Genomic DNA, 21,929 nt, shown 5'->3' on the forward strand with positions numbered 1-21,929 from the left:
AACAGCGAACTCTTTCCGTGCGATAAAACTCTTAAAATATAGACGCAATTGCATGCCACAAATGAGACGAATCTTATTACCGAGCCGAGATGGAATCCGGATGACTTGCTGTGATTCGTCCCAAGTTCCGCTCGATCGACTCGCGAAATATTGCTCGTCGGATTTAATCATAAGCATGAACGCATATATTCCAAATGTCAAATAATTTCCCTTTCGATTTCGACAAGAAAAATCTATTTCTCCGCGTCTACGCAGTAAACGGATTCAAAAATTTAATTTATGGCAGGTTGCACAGAATAATTGAGAAAATAGAAGAGACTTTCTAAAGCACCATATTATGAAAATAAATTATAACACGGATAAAGGATTTAGCTTCGCGATGGCTCTTCCTTTGTAGAAAATTAATAAACTGTTCAATAGTGAACAAACGAGGTAACTTTATTATACGAGGTCTTTAAATCATGACTCGTTTGATGCCATTTCTAATATTATGAGATATATACGAACATGTTTTACTCGAGTTAATGTGTGGTAAATTAAAAAACTGTTTGACAGCTCCTTAAGTGAATGAATGTTTACGCTTCTGAAATAAAATAACGTAATGACTAATATAACTGTAGAACTTCAGGAAAAATGAAAATTGTAGAGACGCACGCACAGAGAGGATTAAAAAAATAAAAGAAAAATTAAATAAAAAAAGAAATCTTGATATTTTATATTTAAAAAGAAAAAGTTAAATAAAAACATGTATCAGATGTGCATGTACAAAGTGAATTGTAATTTGTACAAAATACTACAGAAATTTTTAGAAATAATGTGTACATCTTGAAAATATATTAAGTATAAGCTACATATTTAAAAGAATTAATGTAATTTTTTAAATTATTTATTATAGAAGAGTACAGTTTTATTACCATTATATAAGAGTTCAGAAAATTATTAGCTCATACTTTTTACTACAAAATTTAATATACTTTTATTTCGTTATAAATTAAGAAAAACACTGAGTATGTATTATTAAATATTTTTTAATATTCTTTGTAAAGAAAAATAATAATAATTTGACAGAGAAAAAAATTAGACATTTCTTAATTTACAAACGTTTTTTATAGGAAAAAAAATACATATATAATTGATAAGATTCTAAAACTGAAGATTTCAGTAATTTTAAATTTATTTATATATTGCTATAACAAGCTTTTAAAATTGTGCATTGTAGATTATGTTTTAAAAGCCTTCTTTGTTGATATCCTGCACATTAAACTTGTAAAAATATAAACCGACAAGATTTCTTACAATTTCCAGGGCAAGTAAAATTGCAAACAACAGAGAGAATCTTATATATTATTTACGGAATATATTTTAAAGAAACTTCGAGACTACAAAAATGTAGGTCATATATATATTATGAATTTGTTTTACAAATGTATTCTTTCGAATTAAGTAACGTATGTGTACATCCTTTTGAGCATTCAGTAAACATATATTCAAAATATGATTTTTCCAAACATTAAAAAAATTTTAAACTGATTTTCTTACGCTTCATCTTTATTAGAAAAAGCGAGATTTTCGCGAATGTTCTGTGATTTGTATAGATTTGACGAATTTTTCTTTAAATTGTCGTCGCTTGTGGAATTCTTGCAAATAACATTAGATCCGGATCTGGAAGGAATATTGATGACTTCAGTCGGTTGCGTTGCCGTAACGAATCTCAGCGCCTGAAATCAGCAACAATCGATTGTATATCATAGACCGCAAAATACTCGCGTTGACGTACACACATAGTACGCAATCTGTAATTCGTGCGAGTGTCAACCTCGAGACGGACATCCGGCATAATTGGATAAATTCGTGTGACGCAGCTTTGGTTCCGAGCCAATTTAATTGCCTGCGCTGTCACACACAGTCCGATTGCGCGCATGCTAAAATCGCGAAAATTGAAAATATCGCTCAAAGGTACGATCTTTACGCGTACGTCGCGTCGGCGCAGTGGTTCTTCGAATTTCGCGCAGAAAATATTTATGCCATTTCGCTTACATCAACAGAGCAGGTAAACTTTGTTAGTTGCTGTTTAATCATCAACTGTTTATATTCTCTGTTAATCATATTCATATGCGCATATATAGTGATCTCAAATATGCAGCAGTTTAATTCTGTACATTCATAACATAAAATATTATGTAACTTATATAAGCAGAATTCCGAATTTTCTATAAAATGTACATTTTTTTTTATCCGGTTTATTAGTCCATTAATTAAAGCATTTCATTACAATCATTAGTCGATAAAATATATATGTTAATAAAGGAAACTTTTTCATCTTTTTTTTCATTAATATATATTTTCGAACGTTAAATATACATTTCTATGCAATAAAAATATTTATTTATCTAAAGATTTAATTCCCTAGAATAGCATTATTATTTAATATTAGATTTTTATTTTCTAATGATAAAAATAGTCTGCGATGTGTTAACGTCACAAAACAATCAACAAATTAATAATAAAGAAAATTATGTAAACATAACGGAACGCAAAATGCAATTACCCGTTCCTTTGATTCTATTCTAGTTTTAAATCTACTTAACAAACGTATTATATAAACAGTTATTATGCTTATAACATTCAACGCACAAATTATTTCATTACGTTCAATACAATTAATATTTTATTACTATTTTTATACGCGTTTATAATATTTAAATATAGTCAAAATAAAAAATAAACTTAATTAGTAAATTCTTAATAATATAATTTATATTTTTTCTACAGTAATTTACTACTGGGATTGAATTTCAATTTTTTAAATGAAGTTTGACTATTTAGAACGACTCTTTATTTTAACCTAATTTACGGGAACGAAATTTACGGGAACGAAAGTTACTGCGCCTGCAACTGACACCGAAAATTCACGACTGAACGTTACACGGGAAGTAATAGCTAGCGTAAACATGCATTCACCATATATGCTTGTCAAGCGAGCATCATGCAGCATAATAATTATGTATGTATGTACATGTATCGAAATAGAGACAATACAACATTTACCACGCATGAGTAGCAAAGCCTGCATAATGTATTGGGTAAACCCAAACACGCGTTAATTGTGTACGTTGCATTTATATGCGGTATTGCGTTTATGTTCACTTTGCGCGATACACAAGATCTGAATAAGATACTTGTACCAGTTAGGCATCGTCTACTTCAAAGGAAGTAACATTAATTTAGATTTGGACAATCAAGAAATGCATTAGAAGAAATTTGCTGAATATGATATTTTAAACCACGATATATGTACATCTCCTTCTTTTCGGCCACAGAGCCAAACGCGATGTTATTGCGAAAATTAAGTAATCTGAGAATCTGTATCCTATGGTTGGAATCCCAAGAATTCTCCTTATTTCTCTTTTAACTTCCCCTGTAAAGAAATAGGCGAGAAAAATATTGGTCCGAAAGTTGGCTAAAATCGGGAAACGAACCCGAGACCTTCCGCTTGGGCGAATGCTATTCCAACTGAGCTATTCAGACACTTAACAAGAGAAGGTCTCAGGTTCGTTTCCCGATTTAGCCAACTTTTGGACCAATATTTTTCTCGCTTATTTCTTTACAGGGAAAGTTAAAAGAGAAATAAGGAGAATTCTTGGGATCTCAATCATAGGATACAGATTCTCAGATTACTTAATTTTCGCAATAACATTGCGTTTGGCTCTGCGGCCGAGAAGAAGGAGGTGTATATCGTGTTTTAAATTAAAAGAGCCGACCTAATATTCTTATGATATTTTAAGTATAGATTTTTCTATTTAATTTTAATTTCCGCGAATAATTTAAAGTTATACCCGTCGAACTGAACAATTTTATGATCTTTCTATGAATAGAGGAACGGAATTGTCATTGTATCCGAAACTCTCATCAGTTTGCTGTCTCAGGTTGCAGTGCATCCGATTGCAGGAGCAATCGTATTGCATCGACAGCAAGCGATCGAATACAGTTCGCTGTAATTCGATCTCGAAACAGCTCGATGCGAAACTGGTTCCACGTCAATTTAATTGGCCACGTCATTATGTGCAGCATCACTGCAGTATGATATTATCAACCTGATTGAAAGAGCGCGAGAAAAGTTATTCGATAGATCGCAAATAAATTGCATCGATAAACGAACGTTCTACTTCTATCAGATTTGTGTATTACCAAATGATTTCATTTGATTGATGCCGTAACAGGATCGACAGACAATCCTATTCACGTGCTTTACTTCACCAACAGATTGATCTTGTCACATTTTGTATGTCGATATGAATATCAATTATAATTTCGATGCTCGAGAAATAACATCTGGAACTGTTGCGATCTATCGGAATTTATATCCGCTTATCGTTATATAGGAAGGAAAATTCGACTATAAGTATTTTCGTTCCACGTATGCTTGTTTACAAAACCGACAAAGAAACGCTTCGCATTGACTGCTGTTATTTAAATTTCCGGTTCCTCCGGTTTTCGGAAAAATTCTACAGCTAAGCAGAAGTCTGTATTTATTGGTTATTTTCTCTTTTGTTTATTTTTAAAATATATATATTTATATATTTCAAACTAAATTATTCTAAATAATTCGTCGTTTTAATTAAAGGGAATTGAAACATCGTGACATTATTATTTGTTGCGCAAATTACATAACATGTGATTTGCGCAACAAATAATGTTGTTGATTAAGCTTTAAATATCTTTTGTAGTACCGCATATTGTTTCCATGACAAATATCGGTGCGTTTTAAACGCTGGAAAAATGTTTTGTCATACGTATAAATACTTATATAGTATGAGCAATTTGTATATACGTTTCTGTAAAAATAGATTTTCAACAGATGGTTATACACAAAAATATCGTTACATGCAGGTTTATTTTGCCAATTATAAACAAAAATATCTTTCGTTATATGCACAACAGGTTTATTTTGCAAATGGAAAGTGGCAAATAGTGTTACATATAAAGCGCGCCACGTTAAGTTGTTAAATTAATTACATTTCATAAAAGAACGTGGAGAAAAGAGAGAATAGTGAAATAAAGTTTAAACGAGAAACGTTTCAAAGTGACGCGACGGGATATGCAGAAAAAAATGCTGCAATATATAAAGCAATTTCAATGAAAGATTAAACGGTGGCAAAGCGACGCCACATCGGCCCTACATGCGATATTTTTTTATCGCGACTATTTATAACAGTTTCATGTAGTTTTGAATGCTTGATTGTACGCGAACGAGTCGTTTTAAAGTCCTTCAATATTGAGCGAAATGAGCAAACTGTACGAGCTTCTTACGGTGTATAATGTCTACTTTAAACCCATCCTAGATAGGTATAACCGTAAATCGACGATCAATCGAGAATCTCATCATTTTTCAAGTTTAATTCTACGATCGAAAAGAACCCTTTCGCGAGTTTCGCATAAAAATTGCTCCTTCCGCGAATCAGGGCGTTTTCTAATTTCCCCCGGGGATATCATTAGCGGACATGGACGAAGTGCGTAAAGGTGAAAAGTAATAAGAGCCGACAACAATTCGGAAAATGTCAAACGCCGTAATAGAGATTACGTTATCGTCTATGTTACGGGTGTTCAATTGCCGGATTGCATTTCCGGAATAACACGCAATTGTTTATATATATTTTTGCTGGCATTTGTCAAAAATGCGTTTCATAACCTTATGCGTTTCATGGCCTTTACTGACCTCGTTATGAATTATAGTAGCGAGAAGGAGGAAGAAGAAGCAACGCGGAAAAAAATAACGCAACATTTAAAATGCAGCTACCTTCCGCCTGTCCCTGCGGGCGGAGTATAACACCCAGATTATGTACAAGGCCATAATGATGGCGGGTACGCACACTCCCGCTATCGTGGACGCACCCCGTAGAAGCAAATGATGCAGCCCGAGCAATGTAAATGCAAGAGCCATTCCGCCCGCGACGTACCTTCCGGTACGACGTCGTTCCTCCTGCCAACAGAAATATCCCAGATTTTTTTCTTTTTCACGGATGTAAAATTATCGCGCGTTTTATCTCCGCCAATATTTAGCTCTATAAATCGTCGGTTTCGTTCGCTGATGATGTACCTCATCGTCTGTGACTTATGATTTTGCATTTTGCTTCAGGTATCACTCTATCCCATTTGTTCAACTAGGACGACAAATTTATGAAAAATGCTACAAAACTTGAAAAATGTGACTTTGTATCAACTCGGTGATATAAGTATTTCCATTGAAAAATTCTAAGAATACTTTAAACAATGGAAAAATATGTTGGAAACATCGCTGGAATAAATGTGTAGGCACGAAAAAATTTCAATTTCAAACAAGCAACATCCAATTTTAAACGCAAGAGTTATATTTAGACGCGTTCGTCATGTTTGTGTATAAAATTAAATTTTGAATTAATTCATCAGATCTCTTACGCGTATAAACGCCTGATTACTCTTGACGACTAGTAAACAATTAACGGCGACCCTGTATCTAAATATAGCAAAACCTGTATTTCGGTTTCCAGCAGATGCGCAACGAAACAAATTAGGCGGGACACGTTTAACCCAGAATTCATTTATTTAACGTCGTCGGTTTTATACGTGTGGCGTCTGCGAACGACAAGCGCGATGGACGCTTCGCAACAGGCTAGGTACGAACATTAAATACTGGCGCGCGATTGCGTCGAAATTGACAGATCCATTTCGCGTTCTCCTTGAATTTCTCTCCCGTCGCGCTATTACGTTATTGCGCGAGTCGCCCTTTAACGTCCTTTAATGGGTCGCGCGCTCTTTAACAAATCGCGCAACCGTGACGACTCGAACGTTTTACGTAAACGTAATCAACGCCCGTGTGTTTAAACACCTTTAACTATCATATTCAAATTATGCTTCCATATTGGATGCAGATACGCCGAACGGAATAGAGATAACGATAACGCGAGCATTTTACTTCCTCAAGGCAAACAGAAACGATATCATCGCAGTTAAAATAGTCGTTTAGTCTATATATGTATGGCACGAAATCCAAACATTTCGCTTCGATCGACCTTTCGATGCAAAATCTGCTGCACGTAATCACAAGATGATATCACGATATCTCGCAGTTATATCGCGGTAGAATCGCTATCGTGATATTCTTGCGGAAGACCAACCGATTGTGTGAGAGTATTAAGATTGTCCCTCGACGAAACCTCCGATCTCAGCATCATGACACTGATGATGACATAAAGGTTCTTTCGCTATCGATTGCGCAAAGGTGAATCAGTTTATTATATATTGTATTAATATGTAACAGAATCTTCCATCGAGTTATATAAGATTGATCTTTGCTTCTTTTCTGAGAAATTCTTTTCCTCGATTATAAACGTCTTTGAGTTTTATATATTATAAATAAAGTAGTTTTTCAGAAATTTGTTCTTCCTTACTCCTGTATTGCATATTTAATTGTGAAAATTTAATGGCACTTTTAACTTTGAGATTTCAAAGATGCAAGATATATATAAGGAAAGTTGCTTTTTTCCTCGAGCATCTCCAAACTAGCTAAACGCTGGAAATTCCACTATAAGTTATATAGATGCCATTGAGATAGAAGCATTATACTCGCAGGAGAAATAACATTTATAGTTGAATATCACATTTGACAAACAGTACGTAAAATATATTGCTATAATTAAAAAACGCAATCACCGAATTTACATTTCGTAACAATGATATTATTGTGAATTGATCCGATAATTATCTAATAAAAAAAACTGATGAAAATTGAAATATTATAGAAAACAATATTAATTGTATTTATTATATTATTGCATATAAATATATCTTATTTTCAATTTTTTTTTAATTAAATTTTTGATTAAATTATTTTTTGTTGGACTATTTTTACGTTAAATAATTTTATTTATACGTGAAAATCAATATAAATTCAAATCTCTCGTACATTTACAAATGCCGCTTAAATATTAATAATTGCGATTAATAATTTAATCGCATTATTTTCATCTCCTTTATAATATGATTATGTCGTTGAACAATTGTTACAGCCGAAATTAGTTCCCAGCGCTTTTAATTTCTCGCTAATTGTGCGAGCCACGGATAGCAGAATTTTATTCCCAGATTTATGAATGTTGTTAGGGAAGAATTAAAGCGGCCGCAGGTTATTCGTGCGGTGAATTTAAAATTGCGATTAATTAAACAGAAAAAAGAACCGTCGAAGGATGGCCGCTTTTTATCCGTTCGCAAAATATTTCTCTAAGCTAACGTTGGTGTAACGTTTTGCGTGAATTTCGTAATTCACAATTAACCCGAATAAAACACGACGATGAAACCACCGCGCGTCATTACGCCGTGAAATTTCAAGTGCGTTTTTAAGCTCGTTACTGCAGGAGCTAATTATTCCTCGCACTCGTACACGATATCGACGCGCACCAACACACGCATTAACGCGAAATGATTCACTTCCACAGAGAAACAGATATAATTCCGGTTCGGTTGTCGCGCGATCCCCGCGAATATCGACTTTGCGAAAGGACGTAGAAATGGAAAGCTCGCTCGCTCGCTAGCTAGCTCGCTTATGCGGCGTACGGTTGTGGTTTAAGAGCGACGCAGCCCGCCATTTACACCACTGGCACAATATAAGCCAGGCAAGCACGCTGGCATAATAAACAAAAAACACGATGAGCCAATACACCCACATACCGCCATCAAAGATGGTGCGCTCGGTGCGAATTGAAAAGAGCACGCGGTTTTCGCCAAAATTAGATTATCCTTTCCGTGGACGCTACTGACCTAGAAACCATATCGCTCGCTAAATTGCCGATAAAAGCATCGGTTGCGAAGACTCTAATTCAAAAATATAAAGTTTGAAGAAATATATCTTAATAAAAGCAAAAGCTTGTCTGAAGATCAATATTACATAATTTAAAAGAGTTCTCAAAGAAAACTTTGCCTTTAACTTGATTCCAAATAAAAATTGCTTCCAAAATTTGTTTAAGCTTTTACAAACAAAATGACTTGTGATAAGATCAGAGAGTCAAAATTTCTTATTAAACTATATTGTCAATAAAATAACTAATGTTACTAATTGTTCTGTCGATGTTTATCTAGTGTAGAAATTTAAAGATCTCTAAATCTCGCACGGAAAAAAAATTAGCTAAAATTTAGCTGTCCATATATTACACATAATATTTAATTATCATGCTTAAATTTTAGCTATGACAACTAATATTTTTTAGCTATAACATTCTCCGTTAAACTATGGCTACAAAATATTAGTTACCACAGCTAAAATTTAGCTATGGTAGCTAATTCTTTTTTTCCGTGTAAACTTCTCCACGTGATTCTTCTGATTTGACCACCTAAACTTCCCCTAAGGGTATTTACGCGATTTGCGACTCTTCTGATTATGTGGTTTCGTTTTTGCGCCTTTTCCGTTTTCCTCTTGTTTCTTTCTTTCCTTTTTTTATCAACAACACAACAGATAAACGTCTTTTACGAATTCTGCGCCTATCTTTAACCGCGTATATATTAGAGCACGAATTGCACCAGCATACCAATTGCAATGGAAATAATTGAGGTATAATCAATTCCACTCACGTTTACGTTTTCAATCGGACGGGGTCATTTGCCGAGGGAAAATAGTTCTCTCTAGGTACGTTAAGTTACGTTTATGCACGATCGAAACCCACACCACAATCCTACGTGACCCTAATAATTCTTCTTCACGAAGTAATCCGTGCAACTGTGAAAATGGACCATTTTTATTGCAAAGAACATACGATACATACTTCATTAATTACACAAAGAATTAATGAAATATAATAAGAACAAATAAGATAACACATATAAAATCGAAATAAGTTATAAATTAAAAGGCCAACTTAACGAGCTAATTAATTAGGTGTTAACAATTTATTCTACGTCATGAAAATAATACAAATGATAATTAGTAAACGTTTCAATTTGTATTATTTTCATGACGTAGAATAAATTGTTAACACTTAATTAATTAGCTCGTTAAGTTGGCCTTTTAATTTATAACTTATTTTAATATTACACGAGCCGAATTTTATTTTTTATTATATATATAAAATCGAAACTTTTTTCATTATTTGTACATATTAATTATATATGAGAAATTATAAAGTTATTATTGCACATATAATTTTTACTTAATATATAATTTTATAAAATCTAAAAATCAATGTAATTTTGTACTGCTACAGAATCAATCGAAATTATTACGATTCAAATTACTATAGATTCGCGACAGTTTGCACTATGCTTAATTGAAGAATCAATTTTGATTAGAGTCAAGATAAATGAAATATTTTCTCCTGAAATTATAGAAGGTAAATCTGCATACAGTAAATGATCAATCATTCTTCCGGTATATGATTCATACATGTAAAGTTCATAGTTGTATCTATATAATAAAATTATATTACGTGTTTTTGCAACACATCTACGTGATTGATTAGTTAAAGTTTCGCAGCCAAAACAAATTACTTTGCATTCTTGTTGATAATTCTTCACAAAGGCAGACACGAATGACTAGTTAAATGCTAAAATGACCACTATTAACGTCACGCGCAAGCAACTTCACAGGATTTCAAGCTCAAGTAGTTCCAGTAATTGCATTGTTTGCCACCGAGTTGAACTTCGTTCGTGAAATCTTGAGATATAATTTTCACAGGCCCCATAATTTTAAGTTGACGTTCGCGATGTGCTACAAACCCTCGAGTTTCGCAATTATAATTAGTATATTTCCACATGCAGCGCAATTTTTCGTATCAATCAACGACTTATTTACAATATGCAAAATGTTATTATAGATTTGCTCTTATTCATTTTTCTTTAATATATTATATTTTTTTCTTCAAAAAGTAATAGTAGATAATTTTATGTTATAAAAACGATTAAAAATAAAAGAGAATTTTGGTTATTAAACTCCGAGTTATAATATATATTTTTTTTTAAATATCAGATAAAATTTTTATTTCAAGCTTAGTTAGCAAAATATTCAATGTTGAAAATGACAAGTTTTTTCCAATTCTATAATATATCTGTACTCTCTACTAAAATTTTTTTAAAAAACAAATTCAAAAATAGACAACCAAATTTTAATTTAACAAGATATGTAATTGAAAGTGATTTTAAAACATTTTATGCAAAGCATCCAAACATGCTGTAAACAACATAAAAAATATCTATCTTGTAATACATGAAGAATTATTCTAACGTTAATATTATCCTGAAATTTATAGATGAGCAATCATATATCGAAAAATTTTTCATTACAAGGTTTATACTATTCTCTTGAAACGAACGTCTGCGCGACGATGGTAGAAGATTAAAAACGTAATATCGATGGTCCAACCTGATTTTACACGAATCACCCATTTTTACGAAAGAAGCAATTAAAAGAAGGAAACTGACAGAAATTGGTTCGCGCTAGGATTGTCTTCGCCCACGGAAGTACGTGCTGCACTCGAATTATTTCTTGGCATAACTGTCGGATCGTGAATCGACCATGGGAGAATGAAATAATCTTTCCTAGTCTAATGAGTATTGGAAAATTAACGAAGCATTTATTTGCCAAAAACAAGCATTCCGACCCGGTTTACTTGTAATCATCGAGAACATCAACTTAAAACTCGCACGATTGCAAACAAAGAGACATAAATTACGAATGAGTAATGCTCCTTGTAATATTGTAACAGTCTATTTCAGAATTGTTTCGCACAGAGAACACAAATAAAATGAAGCAGAAAATGAATTTGCTTGGCAATTTAAATGCTAGATAGATATTTAGTTTAATTACTCGACGATTATTTTGAAATATCTTTCGTCATTATATGTGTCATAATGTATATATATATTGTATATACGGATATATGTGTATAAAAGATATACGTTACAGTGTTTAAAATCAAATTACGTATACAATGATGTAATAATTTCGTAATATAATTCCAAGAACTCTTTAAATAAGAACAATAAAATTTATCTATTCAAGAAGTACATTTACTTAAATAATATGTTGACACGATAAAGCTAAAAAAATAATGAGGATAATAGGTAAATCGAAATTTGTTTTGAAAATCACTCGTAAAAAGATATGATAAATGAAAAAAATTTTAATAACAAATGTTGGATTTTCTCTTTCTTTTTCTTTTGTTAGTCACACTCGCAAATAATAGTCCTAAAATCTCGTTTATGTCATAGTGGACAATATATTTGGCGAAATTGCGCATTTTTCAGCTAACGCGTCGTAAAACTGATATTGTTTTATAACTATGGCAAAATTATTCTGTAAGCAAGATGTTTCTCTAAAAATTAAATACCAAATATATTCTAGAAATTGAACAATACTTGATAATTGGAAATGGATAAACACGTGATTACAAAAATTCTATAAACGATATTTTATAGTATTGTATTTACATAAGCATTATTTTAAATTAAAATAAAGTTAAGAATAAATACATCTATTACAATTATTCACTTATTCATAGCTGACCATTTAATTTTTTTTATTTAAAATTAATATTAATTTGTCATAATAATTCTGCTTTGACGAATTTCTATATATTGAAAGAAATAATAAGATATAAAATTTACATATAATATATAATTTATTGGCTTTTATTCAATTGACAATACGATACAAATTTGATTTTACTAATATTTGAATGTATAATTTTTTATTTCATATAAATTTCAAAAATATATTTTTTAAATAAATAACGATATATTAATTTTATATATGTAAAATATGATATTAACAATTATTTGTGTATATATATATATATATATATTGTAAATACCGTATTTACTAACAATCAGTAACAAGGCATGTTGCACACTGACTGCATCATAGCGGTACCTATCAAAGCAAGCTTACAGCTCCAAGTTGCACATCGGTCGATACGAGCGTTGGACTCAAAGTTGCTTTGTAAAAGCCAGGTCTTATACTGACAGTCGGAGTTAAACTGATACAGTGAAGTTCTCTATCAATCAATCGTGAATTATGAATTTGGTCATCCCTTATTACGGTAAAGAAACAGATAGAATTAAATTAAAATCATAATATTCGTAATCAATAGTTCGCAGGTTTGCTAAAGAGAAATTAAAAAAAAATTAAAACTCAAATATTTTTACTGCTGTTTTCTTCTTGCACTCTTAATAAAGATTAAATAAACTATTTTTTGTTATACACACTATAAAGTTTAATCTCAACGATAATAAATTATTTTAAAATAGTAAATCTATCTGTTAGTAATAATTTACAAGAATTTTATTTATTCAGAATATACTTGGGATTTTTTCTCTAACAAAAAAAGATAAATATATTTTTGTTATTTTCTTATTATAATTCAGCTACACGAAATTTACTGACATTTGATAATCAGTCATTATCAGAGCATTACATTTATTTCTTAACATTACATGCATCTCTTTTGCGTCTACGAATATATTATACTAGAAATTTTCTTTGATTAAATATATTAAATATCGCTCAGTTAGTCGAATTTATAGTTGCCGCTTATACATACACGTGAATTATTAAGAAATTCCAGTCGTTATTGCAATTGATTATATTCCGCAAACTATTATATTTTCACATAAAAAGGGGGTCTTGTTCGCGTATGTACTCCACAGCGAGATCGGACTTACATAAACCATCAATTACCGGCTTGCAGAAATCACGCATCGCAATGAAAACTTGATATCCTTGAAGGGAATGCACAGAGGCGACGTATGCCATTATCCTACTCATTATAACGACGATAATTATCCTCTGATCCTTCATTTTTCTTATAACTCGACACGGATGATGGCAATGCGAAACCAATACACGGCACAGATCAAAGACGACGGGATCAAAGCTATATCAACGTCATCGTTCGTTGATCGCGTCCGCTTTTCCAGAGAGTCACCAAGAGGGAAAAACTTTAAGAGTGAAATTCTTTTTTTACAAGGCCAGCATCTAACTCTGTATTGAAATATTCATTTCTAAAAGTTACACAAGAAGTCAAAAGTCATTGATAAAATTCAACATATCGAACAAACAGCTTTTCCTTTATTCATACACTTCTAATATTTCTTTTTTAAATTATCGAACTATAATATTTATAATAATTATACAATTTTTCTGCAAAATTCTTTAGTAATACATAAATTTTCGTAAACAAATAATGTGCAGATATTTTAAAAGAATTATCCGAGCAATTTGCGATTACTTACAATTAATTGAATTGCAAGCTGAATGCATTGAAACAACATTGAATCGCTTTCTTCCTTCATAGCCGACCTTGTACATTCACGGTTTGTACACCAAGTACGAAATATTTCTCTCAGCGCCAAGTTCTGCATACTTGTGTCTTTCTTTTCTTCTTTTCTCTCCTAAAGTGAAAAGAGTCGACGATGCGAGCTGTCGTCCTCTCTTTTCACAGCAAATACGTACATATGTTCGTGATAAAAATCATCAGCAAGCATCCTTTTACATTTTCTTACTTTTGAAAATACAAATAGATGTTTGTTAATTGATGAGTTTCTTTATCGAATGCTCCATTTTGTTTGCAATTATTTTCAAAAATCTAATATATATGAATGTCGCTGGAAATGCCGCGATCTCTGAATATCAACGCTCCTAAGAAAAATAAAAAGAGCGTTACGGTTTGCATAGCGAAAATATCGCATCGCCTGAATGCGAACATATACAGAAAGCGGTCATTAAAGATGTCTTCTCCCGTCATCTCTCGCGAATGCGAGCTCCGTCGTTTTACGTCACGCGACCACGCCAACCCGCGACGTACTCCAATTTGCGGCACATGAATACCGGTTTATACCGGCACTCGTGGGACGTGAATTTACGGGCGGCATGCTTGCTTGTTCTATTCGGAAGCACGAGCCGAATTTTCGATATAAATCAGACGAGCTCCGAAAGACGTCGACGAGGGATGAAGCGAAGATGCACGAAGCGGCAGTTTCCCGTCATTGTTTCGTCGCTCTCGCGACGCGATGAATGGGACAGCCGCGAATGAAGTTAATCCGCATTCATAATCGGGACGCACAATACACGCACGTTCGGACCTCTACGCAATGCCTATACGTGTGTTTGTGTGTGTGTATATGCGCGAGCGACCTTAAGGGATCCCGTGAGCGACACCATTCATGCTTTAATTCTCTCTTTCTTGCATCCCTCTCTCTGCTCCGTTAACTCTCATCGGTACCTGAATGCGACCGGAAGTCCTTTCACGCTTCTCGATTTTGTCATCTCGTCGAAAGAAAGACCTTGAGCTTCAATCTCTATGAGACAGGCGCAAAAAAAGGAAAGAATTTTCATTTTAACTAAACTTCGCCGAATGGAACGCGTAGATATGCAAATATAAAAAATATTAAATACAATCTAAATTATTATTAATTTTTTAAAAAAAAGTGTAATGACGTGTAATCTTAAAAAAAAAATTATATAATGCGTTATCTGCTAATGCTGCAATGTTAATGTAAATAACGCATGTCAAAAATATTTATACGGGAATATTTATTTCTACGAATAGACTAACAATAGAGACAGCGAAGCACTGTTCTGCATATTCAGTATCTGTAACTCGACTAGCAACTCGGTTTACATTTTAAGAACATTCAAGATGAACTCTGCTTCTTGGATCGCTGCACTCAGCAGTCGCATAAACATTGGTCTGCAGCTGCGGCTTATAATCCTTTCTTCGTAGCATCGTAACAGTATCACGTACCATATATATTTCGTCTTCTCTGCTTGATTCTTCTCAGCACTAAATAATTCTCCGTCAAACATTTTTCGAAAAAAATAGATAAAATTGTTTTATTCTCTTAAACAATATTGAATTATGCTTTGTACAGTCATTAATTAAAATTTTAAGTAATATACAGAAAAAAATAATAATCGTTTTTAATTAAAACTCTTTAGCAAATGAAAAAATATGTAGAACAATTTTTATGGAAAACTATCTTTCGTTTAAAAAATAAAAAGAAACACGTGAACAAACTATCATTATATATACATATATATATATAAATATCTTTCGCGCGTTGACTCTAATTATTTCGTATTCATCAGAACATTTTTCCCATCGACTACCGTAACAATCGCGCACATTGTTCTAAAGATACGTCACTTTACAACCGTCCGCTTTTAATTAGCAGGTATCGCACGCGAGACCGATTTCAATCTGCGACTCGTGGCGGATATTCGAAATGGCCTTGCGCCACGGAGGGACAGGCATCATCGTGTTCGTGCATCTGTGAACCGATTATGCTGCAGTCTCAATGGACACGGCGGCTTCGTGTCTCATATTAATTCAAGCTGATCGAATTAGGGAGGAGCGAAGAGACATTCGTTTAAGTCGTACATAATAAAAGCTCTGTTTTCCATTCACATTTTTCATCGCGAACTCGAATACACACGTCGTCATTCTCATAAACGCTTCATAATCTCGATTGATTCGTATCGGAAAGAGGAAATATATTTTTGTGTGTGATAAAGGAAAATAATTTAATATTATCTATTACTTATTGTACATATCAATAGAACTGATAGCAATATTCGTCAAGATTTGTTCTGATAATCTTTCTTTATGTTCATATAGATTCAATCTATCACAATAAATAAGATAGATCGTTCGTCGGTGACTCTATTCTTTAATATGTCACCGTTTCGATAACTAGAAGAAAACAGGGTAACGGTACATCATGAATACTATCCGATTTAATCTCAGTTTCATCATACATAGCAAGCGATGATATCGAATAGACCGCAAGATATTTCAAGTAAAGGCGATTGACCAACTTCGAGTGTAATAACAGTATATTATTTATCTTGTGTCCACTATCGATAGAAAAGCGGACCCACGAAAAGTTTAGTCTGTAGGTATATAGATACGAGAGAAACAAAAATGGAATAACGGAAGCGGAGGAGGATCGTTACTTATCGGATTATCAAAAGTATCGACTTACGAAGCCTGACGCATCGTTAAGAAAAATAAAAAATAAGTCGATTTAAGTCAATTAATTTTTTTCCATCTGTTATAAAAAAGTACTTATTTTCAAACGCTAGATCATTCGATTCAATTCGAAAAAATACGATTGCAATAATAATAAATTCTACAAGACAAGAGAAAAATTATTCTCTAGACTTCTTATAACGAGCATATAGATAATTTTGTCATTGCATTGTCACATAATAAACACGCTTCCTGACGGAAATAATTAAAAGTCCTACTTTCTCTCTCTGAAAACACTATTCTATTCAGTTTTGCTATGAAAGAATAGAATAAAGAGCAATGTTATTCTAGACGTTTCGCGTACACGTCACTTCCAGAATCTAATAAAATTGTGTCATTGTGCGGATTACTCATCGACCGAAGAACAGCAGGACGTAAAACTCCTGACTACTAGAAGTTGTAATAAAAGTCATGCACCCCTTGGATTATCGTCTCTTTGGAAATAATATACCCCATAAGAATTATATTTCCTGCAATCGTATCAATTGCAAGAAAACTTAGCGTTGTTTTTTGTATATATTCGTAGTACAGTAATATTAGTTTTATATATATTCTATATATATAAAGATAAAAAACAAAAATTACTATATAATTCCTGCATTATTATAATATTTTTATTGTAGAACTAACAAGAGAAAGAGAGAGAATAAACAATTTAAATATAAACAATCTTTTTCTTATGCAGTCTTGCGGAAAAATCAAACGGCATTAATCTCAAAATATACGTTAGAAATTTCTCACCATTCTCCTAGAAGCGCATCTGCTTCCATAGCATCGTCGATCAAGCAGAAACTAGCCGAGGGGAAAACCACCCCACGAGATTCTCCTATAGGCCCCATGACGATAGAAGGCGCGCATATTTGGAACATTATGCGAGGAGTATCCCCGAAACCCTGTGGATTGGCGACGCGCGTTGCTCGTCCCACCAAATTGCATCAGTAATCCCCAAACGCCGTCAGCATTTACATAAAAATAATTAAACGCCTTCCTATAAGACCTAAAGTTTGAGAAGTTCATCATTGTAAGATGAAAGACAATCATAAGAAATCCATAAATTTATAACGTGTAATTATACATTTGTCGAAATTATTTAAAATTAAATTGCTCAAAATCATATCGTTGAATATATTTTAAAATTAAGCATTCTTCAAAACTCAATTTATTGAAATATCGAGAATTTATTAATTATCAACAATAAAATAAAATTTTTGCTTTTGCATTAAATTTTTTTTATAAAATTTTTTTATATTTAACTTAAATTAGTGATTATTAAACAGATATGTAAGATTATGCAATTGCGCAGCAGCCAGAGAAATTATCGATCGTTACGCGTTTACAATTGCATATCGAGTTCATCAACTGCCGCGAATAAAATTTATGACGCGCACCGGGTATTTTTACGATGACGACCAGTGAATATCTACGATCAATTCTCAAAGCACTCGGATAAAGAAGCACCACGTTTCACGTTTTATTTGATTTCCCCAGACGTCCCAGTCGTCATTAGCCGAAGACTTATTACGAGGAAGACCGCGATTCGATTGATCTCTCTTTATGTCATCGAAATAAAGAACAGAAACAAATGGATTTATTTAAAAAAAACAAGTTAAATTATTATTCAAATGTATCAATTTTCTTAAAAATCTCAAAGTTTATTCTTGCTTCTTTCCCGTAATACCGATTGATTCTTTCGCTATAAGCAATTGTCATCACATAATTTTTTTTTCGAAAAATGAAAACGCATCTGAAACAACTCCGAAACTAGTCACAATGGCATTGACAAATAAAGAGAAAGAAGAGAGAGGGGAGATAAGGATACACGAAATAACTAGCATACCTTAAAGTGTTGATCAGAAATCGGTGAAAACGAAATTGTTCGCATCGAAACTTATTTCAGAAAAGATACAAAGGGGACTCTCGAGATTTGTGCAATAGGTTGGCGTAAAGGGGTTCCGTGCATCCCTCACATGCGTTTAACTTGCACGGGGGCGCGTAAGAACATCCATCAAGACCAGCATGGTGCACCGCGAGCACGATACGCAGCTGCTGATCTCCGTTCTTCCATGTCGGGTTGGGCCGACACGCTTTCTGAGTGGATCGGTGAGCGGGATTCGGCGGGATCTGAGAGGGTGTTTGCGCGGGAATAAGGGTAACCTCGAAGACGAGGGACAAAAAAAGGGGCCTACAAGACTCGAATGACCCCACTCGACTGGATACCGTAATATTGCGCGACTCAACCGAGGGTATAAAAGCAGTTAAAAATATGAAAAGCGAATACGGAGGGTTGTTTCAGATTCAACAAACCTGGAATAAACGGATCACTTTAACATCTACTTCTCGTAAAAAATATCGATCGATTAAAATTGTATTGTTTATTACGATTGCACATTGCGCATTTTCTATTTAATTATAATTACTGTTTGGAATAGATATGAAATATTGAAAATAAATATCGAAATGTAACACTATATATTTCATAAATTGAAGAGTCTTTATACTGTTTTATTTATAAAATATCTTTAAACTTCAATTAATATGCATGCTGAAAACATGTGAGAAAAATGTTTTATATATTTTATAGATATATATATATATATATATATATATAACAGATTTAAAAATTCAATAGATTTTATAACATCATCGAATACGATCGCGCTTACCGGTGATGGATGCGATTTCGTCGAATGTCATCGCGAGAACGAGGACGAAATACTTTTCTGCCGCATAAATCAATATGCATTTACGCACGGATTTTATGACTTTTCTCTGCAACGAATACGTATATATATGCATTTCCTCCCTTTATGCGCGTCTGCGGTACAACGTGTTTCCCTCCGTATGTTTCAGCGCCAATCTCCCAGCCCGGAGATCTTTGCCGGATACTTAAAGTTTGATACTCCCATGAATTTTTTAGCACGCCGCGAATAAGCTTAGGACCGTATTCCACGTGAATGTTTGTGCGTCGCGATTGCGTATTCCAGCGCCTCGCGGCTATCGGCACACAGACGGCAACTTTGCAAGCCGTTGTGCAGGAGACAATCGAATAGTTAAGTATGTTGGAATCTCCGATATCATGAACTCTATGGCATGGTTTTAGTCTGACGCATGAGAAACCACGAAAAGCACATATTTCTTGAAAAAAAAATATAGGACGTTTCTTTAGTATTTTATACTCTATTAACGACATTGTCAAATATATTAGATACTTCAACAATATGACAGAGAGTCGATATAAAATTTTTATCTTTTTTTTATATGTTGTTATAGTATTTCACGTTTAATTACAGAAAAAGTGCCGTTTCTACTCGTCATTATTTTCCACGATGAAAAATATTTCTTTATCGTTTTAATTTACAGGGAAAAAAGGTAATTGAAGTAGCGTATAGAGGTATACCGTGGATACGATAAAATTAAAAGTGTGTTTTCATCGGCGCGCAGTAATTAGATGCGAAAAGCTTGAATGACAAGCAGTCACGCGAAAACGCATATAGAGAGCTCGAGCTTTTGCTTCGCTCTAATAATAATCTCGTATCTGTTCATCATTCTAGGACTGAGACCGTACTATGCACGCGCATACACGTGTCTTCGTAGCTATTTCGATGCTGTCGTGATCGAAAAGATTGGAGCTCATCTCGCTCGTTCCCTTCATTTATTATTCTCTGATCTAGAGAGTGATAAGCTTCTTTTTTAGGCTTTTCTATTTTCGTTTCGAATATTTAGCAGCTTCGATACAAGGACAATATAAATAAAATTTAGGCGAAAATATACATGTGTTTACGCATTATGCATCACATCCGAATCTCTTGAAATTCCGTTTACCTTTCACGTTTCTGCTTCTCGCATTTCGTTCATTCATTCTCGAGGTTATTTTATTTTATTCTATCTCGCTTTCGCTTTACACAAAATGTGCAGCCATCATATCGCATAATAATACAAGTTAAATAAATCTATATGAAGTTATGTGTATGAATGAGACATTGAACAGAATAATAATATCAGTCGACAAAAGTAAAATGCTGACATAAATCAGCTTTTCATAGAAAATCTTAATTCTCCCTTTTTATGAAGAACCATAAAAAGATACTATAATAAAACAGTTGGATTTTATCGAGCATTGTCATAAAACTATTCTATTTAAAATGAAGAAAATGAGTTTATATCTCGCACACTATTATACCCAACAATAATTAAGCGTGAATTCACTTTTGACATCAGCATAAAATCTCAATGAAATCCGTTCTATTACGATTACACGATAACACATACCAATTTGCTTCGAAAATGTTGATGCCAACGTCATCAATTTTCTCGCTGTAAGAAAAAAAAGAGAGAGAGAAAGAGAAAAGAGAGAAGTGTATTGCTCATCGGCGTCATTTGATCGCGATAACGCGGAAGTGTCGGCAGTTTCACGCGCGGCAATAATACGTCGAATGACGGAGCAGTCTCGCAGGACAATCGTTCGCAGGGCCGTGCAGGGTGTCGAAATGCAATTCATCATGCTGCAGGCAGAACTATAGACATAGAGAAAGAATAGTAGAGGAAACGGTGCTGGGAGGCGCGGTCTGGCTCGATGGGTGCGACTCTCTCGGTGCCCTCGCACGCACTCGACGCATCAATCTTCTTCGCCAACAATGTTCGCGTAAATTACCCTCATCGATATCAAAGTGACGAGGGTGGCAGCCAGCGACGGCCGGCGGTGGAGCTTGCGGAAGAGACCGACCCTTATCTCGCACGCGTTGGAAAATTGAGTTTACAGAGGGACCCTCTCTCTCTCTCTCTCGCGAGGACCCATCCGCGAAAAAAGAAAGACCTCTCTCCTTCTTCCTCCCGTCACGTCGGCTGTCACTTGCATATGATGAACATTTCGTCACCTGTTCC

At 33.7% G+C, this 21,929-nt stretch overlaps 1 protein-coding gene across 1 annotated transcript; it reads right to left on the bottom strand.

Annotated features, from left to right (window-relative positions):
• Window positions 1-1,380: 1,380 nt before the first annotated feature.
• LOC114933762 (uncharacterized) lies at window positions 1,381-7,729 on the bottom strand. Its single transcript, XM_029306339.2, has 3 exons — window positions 7,155-7,729; window positions 5,798-5,980; window positions 1,381-1,718 (listed from the first exon to the last, which is right to left on the bottom strand). Exons 1-3 carry the CDS (start codon window positions 7,209-7,211, stop codon window positions 1,536-1,538), a joined length of 423 nt encoding a protein of 140 aa, XP_029162172.1. The 5' UTR covers window positions 7,212-7,729; the 3' UTR covers window positions 1,381-1,535.
• Between the last annotated feature and the right edge of the window lie 14,200 nt (window positions 7,730-21,929).

The sequence above is a fragment of the Nylanderia fulva genome, unplaced genomic scaffold (genome assembly GCF_048542155.1).
Source record: "Nylanderia fulva isolate GAGA-0341 unplaced genomic scaffold, ASM4854215v1 Scaffold18, whole genome shotgun sequence".
Classification (NCBI taxonomy): domain Eukaryota; kingdom Metazoa; phylum Arthropoda; class Insecta; order Hymenoptera; family Formicidae; genus Nylanderia; species Nylanderia fulva.

Excerpts from the sequence above, each read along its gene's own strand:
- LOC114933762 (XM_029306339.2), bottom strand. The coding sequence starts at position 7,211 with ATGATGCTGAGATCGGAGGTTTCGTCGAGGGACAATCTTAATACTCTC. Across the intron at positions 5,981-7,154 it reads TTAATACTCTCACACAATCG|GAGGAACGACGTCGTACCGG; the intron begins GTTGGTCTTCCG and ends TTCTGTTGGCAG. Across the intron at positions 1,719-5,797 it reads CCCGCAGGGACAGGCGGAAG|GCGCTGAGATTCGTTACGGC; the intron begins GTAGCTGCATTT and ends TGCTGATTTCAG.